General features: G+C 39.4%; 1 protein-coding gene across 1 annotated transcript; it reads left to right on the forward strand.

Moving 5' to 3' along the window:
• Positions 1–12: 12 nt before the first annotated feature.
• On the forward strand, positions 13–10,275 carry LOC119798487 (alpha-2-macroglobulin-like protein 1). Its single transcript, XM_038307981.1, has 12 exons — positions 13–84; positions 1,375–1,531; positions 1,908–1,982; positions 3,752–3,914; positions 4,001–4,188; positions 4,294–4,506; positions 4,597–4,715; positions 5,526–5,616; positions 9,382–9,450; positions 9,534–9,639; positions 9,747–10,041; positions 10,117–10,275. Exons 1-11 carry the CDS (start codon positions 32–34, stop codon positions 9,998–10,000), a joined length of 1,488 nt encoding a protein of 495 aa, XP_038163909.1. The 5' UTR covers positions 13–31; the 3' UTR covers positions 10,001–10,041; positions 10,117–10,275.
• Positions 10,276–15,172: the final 4,897 nt, after the last annotated feature.

A 15,172-nucleotide genomic window follows, 5' to 3' on the forward strand; every position in this document is an offset into this window, starting at 1 on the left:
TCCTGCAGCCTGCCAGAATCAGCTGGCCTGCATGAATAAAGCTTACGCCTTCAGCACATCCGTCTCTGGCGAGGTGGACACCTGGTAAGGACATAACCAATAAGACCCAGAATGTGTAAAATATCCACGTGCCCGTCCTCCGGCTGCATGTTAATGTTGGTTATCGTTGCAATTTTTATTAATCTGGCAGACTGATTGGAGACTGACCTTCCAGAGGTCCACACAGCTCTGCTAACATGCACAATGATTAGAGGAATAAAAACATGATAAATAGGTTTGAAAATGGTTTCTTTAGATGATGAAACCCAAACATTTAAAGATGTTTGTAACTTGCGTCTCCATTGCACTTCACCTCAAGGTTTATGAGATTGTATCTGTGTCCTTATGGTTTCTACCAAGATAACCCACAGTGTTTTATTTGAGTTAAGGTTTGCTATTTACATTTCACCATTTTTGAAGTTTCCAGAATAGAACTAACCTTCTTTCTTGAAGTTAGGAGGAATTAGCTAAGAGATAGATGGTTAAAGTTCATCTAGTTCTGAATAGGAGACATCTGAACAAGATGAGGTAAAGTTGAAACATTCTATACTAACTAAATAACAGAGGTGTCAAGTGCCGAAGTACAAATACTTTGTTACTGTACTTAAGTACACTTTTTAGATATCTATATTTTATTTCTGAATTCTACTCCTTACATTTTCAGGTATCTGTACTTTCTATTCCTTACATTTTTAAAACAAATGTTACTCGTTACTCTTGACTTCAGTTTAATGTTTATAGATATTTATTTAAGGTCATGTGTGCCATCCAATGCAGATCATTGGCTCATCCACATCTAGTGAAAACTAGTGTAATTGGATGAGTCATATAAAGCAAACACTCATTGTTTAGTTAAAGGAAATCACCAGAAGCAAGCAGTTGTTCTTCAAACTGCAAACATGAATTATATATGTCATGCCACAATATCGGACTGTAGTGTGTTAAAATGTCTGAAAGGTCGGACACAGGCGAGAGCGTATCGGTAGATGGAGACCAACAAGACCTCCCTCATCCATGGCCCTATCTCAAAGAACTTTTTTGAAATAGCTGAAAAATTGAGCTTTCAGTTCATATAGTGGCATCTGGCTGTTTTTATTAAAGGTAACTTTATACTTTGGTACTTTAAGTAACTTTTGGAGCACATACTTTTTCACTTTTACTTGAGTAAAGAGGTCAAGTTGATTCTTCAACTTTTACCAGAGTGTTTTTTAACTGCAGTATCTATACTTCTAATTAAGTAGCAAATGTGTGCACTTTTGACACCACTGCTAAATAACATTCTGTTGCATCTGTTGTTTGTTTGAGATCTTCTGACTTTGCTTTTCTCATCTGTAGGTTCACTGCTTGGGTGATGAAAGTGTTCCACAAAGCCAGCAAATTGATCTACATCGACCCGAGGATCATAGTTGGAGCCAGGAAGTGGCTGGAATGTCACCTTCAGAAAGATGGCTGTTTTAAAGTGTTCGGAAAAAACTTTGCCAAAAGATTCCCGGTAACCCAACTGCAAAAAACGGTCTAGAATTAAGTCAACATTCCTTAAATTAAGTGTATTAACCCTTAATTTTAGTAGCTAAATAAGAAGATTTGCCAATGAAATGAGTATTTTTACTCTTAAAATATGATAATTGATAATATGCACATGAAATAAGACAATGCAATTGTTTTTTCTTATTTTAAACATAAATTGCCTTATTCCATTGGCAAAGTGGTTCACTTACTTCCTCAAATCAAGAACAAATTCACTTATTTTAAGAAAAAATTACTTTTTAAATTTGTTTTCCGGTGGATCTTAAAGATCTTGTTTTGTACGGATCCTGGTTTAGAATCGTAACACAGCAGTTAAACTCCGTGCGGTTCTGTCTTTGCAGGATGCTGGGTCCAAAGAAGTGATCGTCTGTGCTCATGTTACTATTGCCTTACTTGAAATGAACATACCTGTACATGTAAGTAAACCAAATACATTTTTCGATTACACTTTTGAAACATGGATTTTGTAAGCTGACTCATTACCCCAATTTTAATAGGAATACCTAATAATGAGGGATTATAGATTTAAGTTAAATGTGATGTGGAGGTATTCACTTTTTTCTTTGGTTTGCACTTAAAAGACACCTGATCATATAATCTCAGAACTCCAGGCCCAAATCAACTCAAACTACATCTATTTGCAGATAATATACTGTTGTATATTGAAGCCCATGTTTTTCTTATTTTGACCTCATGTTGTTTTTTAAAGGACCTGATGAGGGTCCCAGTGTGGGTAGGTGGCTTGTATTTGCAGTCAAACAGGAAATATTGGTCCTGAACCTGTCCCCAATCTGTGACAGAGCCAAAACATAAGATAAACAACCAGGAACACAAACCCAATGTTCATGTAGGCAAACCATGAGCAGTTTTTTTTTAAAGCAGAGTGTGTTTGAAGAAATAAACTGCAGAGAAGGATTCAATCCCAGAACCTTTTGACTGTAAATGAACAGCGCCGACACCTGGAGCTTACGTACAAACATGGCTACAAGAGCAAGCCAAATAGTAGTCGAAATTCATCTTTCTTCTTTCCATGTTTTAGTCATTCAGATTATTTTGAAACTCTCTAAAAGTAATTAACCTACCCAACTCAGGCCACCTGAACATAATCAAATTAATATGTTTGTCTCCAAATGTCTAAAAACAAAGCTCTTAACTGAAACATGATCTGTCCAACGTTGTCACCATCTCTAGTTTTTACTTACTGAGGTTGGAGCACAGATGCATTTAAGATTTTTCCCCTCGCTTTGCTTTTTGTTATTTTTCATTTAACCAGCTTAATACAGAATAATTTGAACTTTACAGAATTAATAAGAAATACAAACATTTCCTTCTGCTGGTTAAAATGGGTTCAAAGATTAGAGGATGATCTTTTATTTCCGGTTCAATCATCTAAACAAGTGGTCCTCCTTATTGTCAATCCTTCTGGTAATATGTTTACATAAGGCCGTCCCTTATATGCTTGTCATGTTAGCAATCTTTTTGTGCGCATGCGCACTTTCAGGCGTACACCTGTTGTGAGCTACAGTTTCAGACAGTCATTGAAGCTCACCTTTCTCTCCGTGGTTCTTTGAAAATGGCTGAGGGTTGTAAGAGAAAAAGTGTCTACGAGGTGTATGAGAAGAAAAGAAAGGCCAGAAGAGGCAGATATATCCCAGAATGCTTTGCACAGAGAGCTCTCTTTGCAAAGCACTATGGAATTTGCTGTCACTGAAGCCCGCTGTCGCCACTCCACAGTGGCGACTAATAATAAAGATGACACAGGCGCCGCGTAGTGGAGGAGGAGTTATGTTACAAACGGGGAGCAAACAGCAGTGATCATCTGTCTGAACGGTCAGTTAACTGAGTTTGCTATAAAGTCCCCGCTCTATCCAGTGATTGAGGGATTTATGGGTTAGGGCGGACATTCGGGCACAGTGAGCTTGTATGAGCTATGAGAATAGCAACTTTTAAACAGAGCGTGCACCAGGAGTAACAGGCCACTCTTGCATGAGTTTAATAGCCGTTCTTTCTCAGGAGCTGGCACAGGGTTGCGCTTTTTCTTATTGTTAGGTGGAGAGGGCGGGTCTTTTAAAAAGTTCTTGAAAATCTTCCACAATAACTTTCATGGAAAGAAGAGAGGCTGGCGGCCATTTTGGTCCAGTACAGTAAGAAAATAATTCCTTATCTTGTTTTGTCCTCTGTTAAGAATCCTTTGGTGCAGAAGAGTTTGACCAATCTGAAGCAGAACATTGATGAACACAGCAGCGTCTACGCCAAAGCTCTGCTGGTTTACTGCCTGACGTTGGCCAAAGACTGGGGAGCCAGCAGTAAGCTTATGCACCACCTCGACTCAATCGCCATCAAGGAGGGTAAGTCAGCCTCTTGATGAATATCCAGGATGCCCCACCCTTTGAGCCTGCGCCTGTATCACTAACATCTCTACATCCTCGTTCAGGGGAATTCCTTTACTGGAGTCCGACGCCAAACGACAAAGTGTCTTCTCTGTCTGTGGAGATCACTTCTTACATACTTCTGGCCAAACTGTCTTCCTCCCACTCTGGGGAAGAGCTTTCCTGCTCCTTCAGTATCGTCAAGTGGCTGTTTCATGTGCAGTTTCACCACTGTGGCTCCCACTACTTTAAGGTATTGTCTGTTGTTACAAAGTAGCAAAGCCTTTCTTCGTTGCAAATGCTCACAAAAAGAATCATATCAATTGTTTGTTCATAATCTATGATTTTCCTGTTCCAGGCCTTCAGCCTGGCTTTTAAGGCTATTACGTTGTATAGCTCTTTTGGGTCAAAGCATTATGGTTCCACCTCAGTAACGGTAACTTCCAGTGCAGACCATCTGTCCTTCCATGTGAATGAGGAAAACAAACTGATCTACCAGAAGATGGAGCTGCAAAACCCAAGAGGACACTACCAGCTGAAGGCCGAGGGCTCCTCATGCACTGCAGTGCAGGTCTGTGTCTGGAAGGCTTGGATGACGTAAAAAGTGCATCGAATGAGATTAACTGGATTGTTAAAAACTTTTTTTCCTCCTGGTTTCCAGATTACCTCTGTTTACGGCGTCGCTCCTTCGACGACGGTCTGCAGTTTCAGCGTGGAGGTGGAAGTGGTGGTGCAAAAATGCTGTGAAGAACGCTTAATCACACTGAAGCTTAAGTCCTCGTAAGCAAACAAACCGGATCCATCATCTAACCACACGCCTAGAGTAGCTGAAGAAACCATGTGGATGCAGACAGATGGAGGCCGCATAGATTCAATTAATAGAAGAATGATCGCTTCATTAATCCACAATTAGGAAACACAGAAAGCAAATAGATAGGCTAATAAAAGCAAAAATACTCACTCTGAAAAAAAAAAACTTTACAATTCTGAATAAAAAAAAATTTGAACTTCAGATTGGACTGAAGAATGAAGGAAAAACCAGCCTCACAATAACAATAAACAATAAAACCAGAACAGTTTTCTTAGATGAGGTAGAATGCAACATAGTTTGGTGACAGGAAACCCAAAGAATCTGCATCCCTGACTGTGCTGAAGGGAAAAGAAGAGAAGAGCATCAACAAAAAAGGGGAGCTGGTTTAATAAAATTATTTATTGTGCAGAGAAGAACCCAGGATTTACACACAGGAGCCTGCTGGCAAATATTCATATCTGGGAGTGTTATAAAATAAACTCCTGACAGAAAGAGTCTGTTGCTTCCTAAAACATTCCTGTCTGCATTCAAACTCAGTTTGTTACATTAGATAAAAAGCCTTGTTTTAGATTTTAAATATAAACACTTAGACCTTAGACTCAGTCTTAAAATGGCCGTGTGTCTTTGAGTCTGAAACACCAACATGTACTGAGTTCTGTTGATTTGATCTAAATTCTGGGATCCGATGTTTGACCAAAAGGAGTTTAAACATTTGATCAAAAGATGGCAGCACCAACATCATTCCAAATAATCAGCCCATCTTCTTCTGCTCCTGACAGGTACAAGGGAAGCCGGAGCTCTACCGGCGTGGTGGTTGTGAAGCTTGAAGTTCCCTCCGGATTCAGTCCAGACCCAAACTCGCTGAAGAAGGTGAGTAGAACGAGTATAACATGCTGTAGAAAAGTGAGCAATCAGACAATTAAGTACATTACAGGCATGAATGGTGATTCATTTTCTTTGCCGTTTTTTTTTCTTTCAGTGGCCATTTTATAAAGCATAAAACCTTAATCATGATTAGAGTTTAGAATTGGGTGCAGAAGTTTGAATTTGCTGTATTTTCTGCTCCATATGGGGACATTATTGGAGGCATTTGACTTCCATTATACTGTCAGGAATAACCTCTTTGACAAAGACTCCCTGATAGGCGTCTTTAAAAAAACTGAGTGGAAGACGGTTCCCTGTGATTTAAGGCTGTTTTGTGATTGCAATGACCTGGATGACTGAGAAGTTAAATAGGCATCCAAAAAAAAAAAAAAAAAAAAAAGGTTGCTGATGAGATTTTCGTTAAAATTCGACAAAACTCCTTAAAATTCTTGCCGTCGGTTTTTGCTTTTTATGGCTGTTTCCGCTATCGGCGTCTTTCAGATATTCCTATTGCACGAGTAAACATTGCGGAAAGCATGGGAGTGGCAGCCTAGTGGTTATGGCATAGAGCTTGGAATCCTGAGGTTCTGAGTTCGAGCCCCACTCCCACAGACTGCCACTCTTATTCCCTAAGCAAAGACCCTTAATCCCACACTGCTCACCGGGCGCCGCAAAATGGCAGCCCACTGATCCCCAGGGGATGGGTTAAATGCAGAGAGTTCATTTCGTTGCTCTGTACTTGTGACAGTGAAATGACGATAAAAGCTGGAAAAAAAAGCAAAATCACCATCTCTGAGTGACATGTTAACCTAAGAACAACTCACCCTCTAGCCACTCATTCATTAAAACTTTCCCCCTTGACTGATCTGTGGTCAGTGCTAGATGTCAGCATGTGTGACGACGTTATTTGGACATTGACATATGACGACAGACTGCTTGGTTAATCTGCTTTATACCAAATGAAATCACTGCAAAATCGCATTTCCCTTATTTCGAAGTTTAAAAATTTTGCTTAAAATTCAAATTTCTGTTCGATGGAGAAACTAATCCAGAGATTTATCGTTAAACCTGTCTGACCTTTTTGTTTTTTGTTTTTAACTCTAGCTCTGAGTTAATATTTTTATTCTTGAAATTAAATAAGTATATAATATGCACTTGAAATATGACGATGCAGTTGTTTTCTCTTATTTTAAATGTAAATCAACTTGTTCCATTGGCAAAGTGTCTCACTGTTCTCCTGAATTCATGAAAAAAGTTGACTTATTTAAAAAAAAAGACTTATTGAGATTAAATTTTTCTGCAGTGCAGAAACTCCTTACTTTCTAAACTTGTAGAATGCGCATAGAAAACAGGCAAGGGGTCAGAATAAACTCTACAACTTCTTTTAGACTTCAAACTTAGACTTTAGACAGATTTTATTATTTGTCATTTTGTTTACACAAGTGTAAAACAAAAAGAAATTTCGTTTGGAAACAGCTCACTGGATAATTTCATCTTTTAAAAGTGCAGCCTTGAAAATTTTTAAAAATGACTGTAAATTTACAGTTCTAAAAATTTAATTAAATACATATATATAAATAATGCTAAAATATAATAAAATAAAATACAATAACCCATTCTACACAACATTCAGCAGTCTAATGGCAGTGGGGAAGAAACTGTTGTGGAATCTGCTGGACCTGCATTGGATGCTTTGAAGCCTCTTCCCAGAGGGCAGCAGGGAGAACAGTCCATGGTGGGGGTGTGAGGGGTCATTGATGGTGTTACGGGCTCAGGACACGCAGCGCTGGGATGAAATGTCCTTTATGGAGGGAAGAGGAGCCCCGATGATCCTCTCTGCTGTTCTCACCACTCTCCTTACTTCCTTCCAGTCTGAGGCGCTGCAGCCTCCACACCACACAGTGAGACAGCTGGCCAGAACTCTCTCTATGGTGCTTCTGTAGAAGGTGGGGAGGATGGGTGGGGGCAGGTGGGCTCTCCTCATCCTCCACAAGAAGTACATGCGCTTTGGTGCCCTTTTGACCAGTGAGGTGGTGTTAACATTCCAGGTGAGGGTGTCTGTGATGTGCACCCGCAGGAATTTGGTGCTGTTGACCACCTCTACAGCTGAGCTGTTGATGAGCAGTGGAGCGTGGTTAGGACGGTTCTTCCTGAAGTCCAAGATGATCTCCTTCATCTTCTCCACATTCAGGATCAGGCTGTTATCTTTGCACCAGTCCACCAGCTGCTCCACCTCCTCTCTGTAGTCCAGGTCATTGTCGTCTCTGATGAGGCCCACCACCGTGGTGTCGTCTGCAAACTGGAACAGCATCCGCACATGGGTGTTCTTCTACTCCAGGTGTGCCAGGCTCAGGTGGAGAGCAGCAGAGATGGCGTCCTCAGTGGAGCGGTTTCGTTGGTAGGCAAACTGGAACAGGTCGAATGTTGGCGACAGACTGGAGACAATGTCTTCTTTAACCAGCCTTTCGAAGCACTTCATCATGATTTGTCAGTGCGGCAGGCCGGTAATCATTCAATGAGTTGACCTGAGGCTTCTTTGGGACTGCAATAATGGTGGCAGACTTGAAGCATGATGGCACTATGGATTGATCCAGCAAGGTGTTAAAAATGTCTGTGAGGATACCAGCCAGCTGATCTGCACACTCCTTATATACCCGTCGAGGTATGTTATCAGACCCTGGGGCCTTCCTTGGATTCACTCTCCTCAGAGTTTTCCTCACTTCAGCTACGTCCAGGTTTAGTGCCTCCCCCCCTGGTGTGGAACAGCTTTCACTGCTGGAGTGCTGTTTAGTGCCTCAAACCTTCAGTTCAGTTCATTAAGGAAGTCAGTGTTTGCTGTATCTACCGGGGGGAGGGTGTGTTGTAGTCCGTGATCATCTGATTGTCTTTCCACATCCTCCTGGTGTTGCTGTCATCGTGGAAAAAATCCTGGATCTTCTGGCTGTGGTTCTGGTTCGCTGATCTGATGGCACGGTTTAAGTTGGCATGCGCTGTTCTTAGGGCCTCCTTATCACCAGACTTTAAAGCTGAGTTCTGTGCTTTTAGCGATTTCCGAACCTCTCCATTTATCCAGGGTGGTTGGTTGGCCCGGGTGGTGATGTTCTTTGTTATGCTGACCTCCTCAATGCATTTGTTGATGTAAGCTGACACAGTCATGACACACTCATCAATATTTAACAAGTTTCCATATGTTGCTGCAGCGTTGAAGATGTTCCAGTCAGAGCATTCAAAACAGTCTTGGAGTGTCTTCATGGCGCCCTCAGACCACACTCGGATCTCTTTAACTGTCGGTTTAACCCTGATCAGCCGGAGCCTTTATGCAGGGATAAGCATGACGGATAGGTGATCAGATTAACCAAGGTGGGGGCTGCTCTGAATGCATATTTGATGTCAGAGTAAACCAGGTCTAAAGTGTTTTCACCCCGAGTTGCAAAGTCCACACTTGGTGAAAATGGGGGAGAACAGTCTTCAAGTTAGCCTGGTTAAAATCCCCAGCAATGATGAAAACACCCTCTGTGTGTGCAGATTGGAGCTCAGAGATAGCCTGGTATAAAGTCTTCATGGCTTTTTTAGTGTTAGCACTTGGGGGCACATAAACAGCAGTGACGCTAACGACACTCTGGGCAGATAGAACGGCCTGCAGTTAACAGTCAGAAACTCGATGTCAGGAGAGCAGAAGCTGGCAACTGATCTAGCATTTTTAAACCAGCTGTTGTTGATGTAAACAAACAAAAAATGATATGAAGCATTTGGCTAAATGTCTTTTCACAGCTGAAGAAGGCAGACCATGTGAACGACGTAGACTACAAGAGCGGCCATGTTATTGTATACCTACAGGAGGTGAGGGGATATCTGCGTGTTAGGAGCGCATGGTTCTGGCTGGGTGTCTTGCTCGCAGCTAAACTTTCTCTCCTTTTTTTTAGCTAAGCAACGATCATCCTTTGCACCACCAGTTGGACCTGATTCAGGAGCACGAGGTGCATGATTTAAGGCATTCAACGGTCATCATCTACGAATTAGATTGTCCAAGTAAGACTTTACAGGCTGTTACTCCGAGCTATTGTTTAAACCAACGGATGATAAATGTGCAAATATCTTTGAGCTTTTTGTTAAACTTGTTTTTCTTTTCTTTGGAGGTGTCAGAGGGGGAACCAAATACTGTGGAAAGACCTGCACCGAGTACATAGACTCACACACACACGAATACCATCATCACCTCCCTGACCAAGAGAGCCACCACGACCACGACCACTACCACGATAACAAGATTTACAAAGATTCTGCTTTACACTGTGGAAGATGGTCAATTAGGCCCGCATGTAGACGTCAACGCTTAAAGGTGAAACGACCACGCTTCAAATTTGGTCAAAGACATAGCCTTTATGAATGAGCCGCCCAACTGGGATGACATCCCTTCATACAGTGCAGCAGGTAATTAAACTGGCCACAAGTACTGTCTAGGCTGCTAATACTCTGATATCTTACAAAGTATTCTCCTGTTTTCAGGTTGTAACCAGGCTCAAGGTCATCCGTGAATCAGACATAATCGAAAACCTGCATACTTTACCAGCACTGCACTGAAATCTAATCCAAGATCGAAACATTTCTTGGTGTGTTAGGAAATCTAGCCGTTTTGGAGAATAAATGCAAAATAAAGAGATCTGACTGAGAACCTAAACTTGTTGTAATCTCTGTGTTTTCTCCATCTTTTCTGCAAATACAGCTTTGACAGTTTGGTAATAAAGACCGGGCAGAAGGAACAACAGTGAGGGCAGTCCCTGTGTTTGGTTAGAATGAAATAGGGCAAAGGATGTAGGTTATGTTTTCCCAAATTATCAAAGGCCTTTTGCCTGAACCAGTTGGGCAAGTAAGAATCCTGCAGATGAACAAATACAGAACTTCTTACAGATTATAACCTGAAGTATTTATAATGCCCCCTAAACAAAAAAAACAAACAAAATTAAAACCTATCAAGGTAATTATGTAACATTAGCAGTGGTGTCAAAATACTCTGGGGACAGAATAAATAATTATTGCGCAGGAATAGATTTAACATTAAAAGAATATTGAACCAAATTAGAATTTTTTTTTGTAGGTTTGAAAAGGGCCTTAGAAGTTTGCTTGACCAGAAAAAGAAATAAGCAGGACATTTATCCATTAACTTTGCAAATAGAGAAACTGTCTACAAACTCAGCTGTCTTTAACCTTTTTGCCTTAAGAGGCAAAAATGTTAAGCTGTGATAATCTTCTCCTTTCCCAGAGTCCTGGCAGCTTGAGGGTTCTGCGCAGAACCCTGTGCCTCTGGTAAGAGGAGCCGAGCTTGGAGGAAAAGCAAGAGCCTTAACCCCACACTGCTCCCCGGGCGCCACACAATGGCAGCCCACTGAGATGGGTCAAATGCAGAGCGAATTTCCACGTTGTGGGACAATAAATCAGTTTATCATTTATATATATTTCCTTTTAAAGCAATAACTGTCAGCGGGGTGAGAGCTAACCAGTAGGTTCGATTACACTTTTTATTTTAGATGACCTAAAATAAACCAACTCAAACTGTAGACCTAGCAACTGGGATGTTCTTAGGAGATTTAGGGCAAACTTCATTGCACATGCAAAGCTGATCTACTAACTAACTAGTTGTTTGTCTGTAAATGCAAATGATCTAATGATTGTAAATGTTCTAAATGACAGAAGCAGTCAATTTAGCCTGTTTGCCTTCATGAATAAGCAAAACATATGCTGATCTCACCTGATTGTGTAAAATACTGGCAGGAGGATATACAAATATAATTCCATCCATTGCCCGCTTCCTTTAGCAACCATACTACCTGCACAGCTACGAGGAGGATAGACCTTGAAGCTGCAGCTCAGGCGTCTCACTACTTTCTCCCAGACTAAATATGCACTTAAAAAATGCCTATCCCACAGGAACGCTGTGGTGAAAAAAAAATAACAGTGGTTTAGAAACTGCGACTTTCTTTTATACAATGGTAAACAATGAAACCAATACTTTTTTGCCCAATTAAAAAAATCCTGTCTGGCAATGTGTCATTGAGAATAATTGTCTTGATGCCAAAAAAGAGCCCAACAGCATTTGCTTTAACAAGTGGATCAGTACGGCTGTCGCCATAGTATATGTTCCTCTTGATTAATGCATATAAATAGCTTTATTATAATTCATGCAGGGAGTATTACAGATTATATGTACAATGCAATGTAGGTAGAACAGGAAAAGAAAAAAGGGAAAAAAATGAGAAAAGATGAAAGAAAGGGGAGATAAAAGGGAAATTTTTCTCACTTTATGCATGTTTAATTATCAACTTGTTTGAAAAGTGACACACTTCCTATGCAGTGCTCTACTCTCTCACCCCAGGCGATGCCAGGGACATTGCATGACAATGGGAGGGAGACCTTGACACAGTATAGATCGAGGATGACTGGCAAGAAGCCATTAATATGGTTAATTCAACCTTTATATGTAAGACGTTGAGAGAGACAGTTAAAAATACTACATCATCTATATATAACACCTTTTATTTTGAATAAGATGGATCGCCTGCTCTCTCCCTTATGCAATAAATATGTAAGGGAGGTTGGAACGTATTACCATTATTTCTGGCAATGCAGACTGATTAAACAATTCTGGGGTGCAATTTCTAAAGAGGTGAGTGACATGTTTCATGTAAAAATCAGCTGTGACCCAGGTCTGTTTCTTGTTGGCCACAATCACACTTCAAACTTACGTGAAACATTATTTTGTTTTGCTAGAAAATGCATTTAATTTGTTAGATTCAGGATAAACCACCAACTAAAACACAATGGTAAATATAAATATTTAGGGTCCTTCTTCATGACCTCATGAAAGGATTAGAGCAGTTCTTAAGGGTAATAAGAAACATTTCACTGATATGTGGTCTCCTGTGCTTAGCTATTTACCTAAAGAGCTGACGTAACTTGTGATGAGACGTCAGAATCCTATAAAGTCTTACTTCTGACCAGATCTTAATCCTTGAAAGCTCTTGTATCATATTTGATACATTTTTTTATACAGTTTTTGACACCTCTACATCATTGTTATATTTTTATTCTTGAAAACCTTGACTTACACAATAAGACGCATGTAGTGAACAAAAAATCTATTTTTTGATGTCATTTGTCAGAAAGTTCAATGACAAAAAAACAAAAACAAAAAACAATTCTGTCAATTATTTTATGGTCGAGGTGTTAAAGGGTTAAGTAATAAACATCCTCCTTTTGTATCACTGTGCATTTTCTTTCTTTGATCACCAAGCTAGATATGATTGTGTTGATGTCAGGCTTTAAATATGTCTGTTAATGTTTGCCAGCCACTGAAGACATGATTTACGTAAATGTGACATTGTACGGCGGCTTCCTTTTATTTTATTTCATATATTTTTTGTTGTTTGTTTGTTTGTTCCTGCTCCGTATCCCATTCTCATGTAAGATGATAGGCAACACAGTGTGCAATTTTCTATTTTTTTCTGTTTGTAAAAACACAAAACTAATAAAAATGTGAAATTGATGCATAAAACATACAATTATAAATCAGAGATACATATTTTAAGGACTGTATTACAAGTTTTCTTTAGAAAGTGCTTCAGAAATGTACACCATCTCATTTTAATACTAGTAATACATCAAATTGTGATTTTAAATAAAATTACTTCTGTCACAAGTTTTGCAATTGGTGTATTTTTTTAAAGTTGTCTTTGTTGCTGTCAATAATCCCTATCGACATTCTGACATTACACTATTTCTTGTTTCAATTTTAACACTAGAAGAATCCATGGGGAGATGCATGCTGCTGCTAATGGCCAAGCAGGAAGGAAAAACAATGATGGCAGCATTTAAAAAGATAGGTGTTGACAGTAAAACAATTTGTAGATACAGCTGCAAAGGCAGAATTGCAGGCTGTCAGCGCTGAGAAATATGACAATCTCAGCAAATCAATGAACCAAACGAACACTTTCATGATCCTTTTCCACAAAATAAAGGGGCCCTGAATCAGGCAGAGTCTTCTGGAGGACATCCAACTGATGAAGGAGACAAGGAGACTTCTACAAATATATTCAAGATCTAAGCAGAAGATTTTCTTTTTTAAATTTCTTAAACAAATATAGTGGGAAAGACATTTGCTATGCTGAGAATATCTCACTTCATTTAATTTTTATTTACAGTAGCTGTTTTTAGTGTCATAATAAGGTACTTTTTTAAACATGATCTAATCAAGGCAAGATAGAGTACCTCATTTAATTTCTGCGCAACTGCATTTTTTATAAAGCACGTTTTTTGTTTTATGCATGTAAAATGTTAACTTTTCTATATTTGGCATGTGTTGAGTTAAAATGTTATATTTATAAAGTAAATATTTGAAGTAATTTTTTATTTTTAGGGGATATGCTAGTGATGAGAGGTCACCTCTGACTAAAATTAAGAGAAATTCTCTGAATGTAAATTCAGAGGATTATTACAATGATTGATGAAGTTCAAGCAGGGAATATTTTGATAGTGTTCAAGATTAAAATGACATCACCTAAACACATAGGTGGAAAAGTACTTTTACGTAATAAATAAATTGGCCTTTTTAGGATGGTAAAATTCTCACGTTGTCTGTAGTAACAGGGTTATGGGAACCATAAAGCATCAGGTAACAGTCAGGTACTGCTTAAATATGAACCTGTTCCCCTCGTACAAATGTTAGCCAGAGAAATATTGTTTTCTGTTCTTCATCAAAGGTTTAATAATAAAGAAAATCCAGTAAAATCAGTAATTTTTAGTTGACACGTTTTTGACGATGATGAACTGTGACATCACTGCTGCAAGGTTAATTCAGAAATTCAGGAGACTTTCTCCTCTGTTTCTTTGGTAACAAACCACTTGTCCCCTAATAAAGCTTGGCTCTGTGTTCCCCAGTAAGTACTGGTTAATAAAGCTAAACTGTGTGCTCACCTAGTAAATTCTTCTAAACTACTCATTAATTCCTGTTTATTTCATCTGTGGTTTTCATGATAACTACCAATTAGTTCCGGATTGGTTCCTGTTCAATTTCCTGATAAAAGGACAGCGTTCTGGGTGATAAGGCTGGGCTTTGTTTTTCCCAGTCAGGACTGATTACTGAAGCTGGACGGTGTATTTCCCAGGAATTACTGGATTCATTCATTCCTGATTCATTCCTCTAGTAGTTAATCAAATTTTGTGAACCTTAATTTAAAGTGTTCCCAACATCTGATGAAGTTACTGACTTCGTTATGAAGAGGATTTAGTTGATGATCTGCATTAAATCCATGCTGAGCTACTTGCTTTGCAATGAAAAGGAAACATAAAGCTATGCCAAACAGTGGCCAACAGGTGTCAGCAGGCAAACGATAAAACGTTCTGCAAACGCATGGATGATCCAAACTCCAAAATATAGAGACATAAAACACAATAGATAACAAAATAAACAAAAGATGTAAAGGAGAAATGCTGCATTCACAGGAAGCAGGAAGTCACAAAGAAAAAAGGAAAACAGAATTAGGCTACTTTTTAAATAATGAAGTTGTCA

Source organism: Cyprinodon tularosa, unplaced genomic scaffold, assembly GCF_016077235.1.
Source record: "Cyprinodon tularosa strain WSP-4 unplaced genomic scaffold, ASM1607723v1 ctg627, whole genome shotgun sequence".
Lineage (NCBI taxonomy): Eukaryota > Metazoa > Chordata > Actinopteri > Cyprinodontiformes > Cyprinodontidae > Cyprinodon > Cyprinodon tularosa.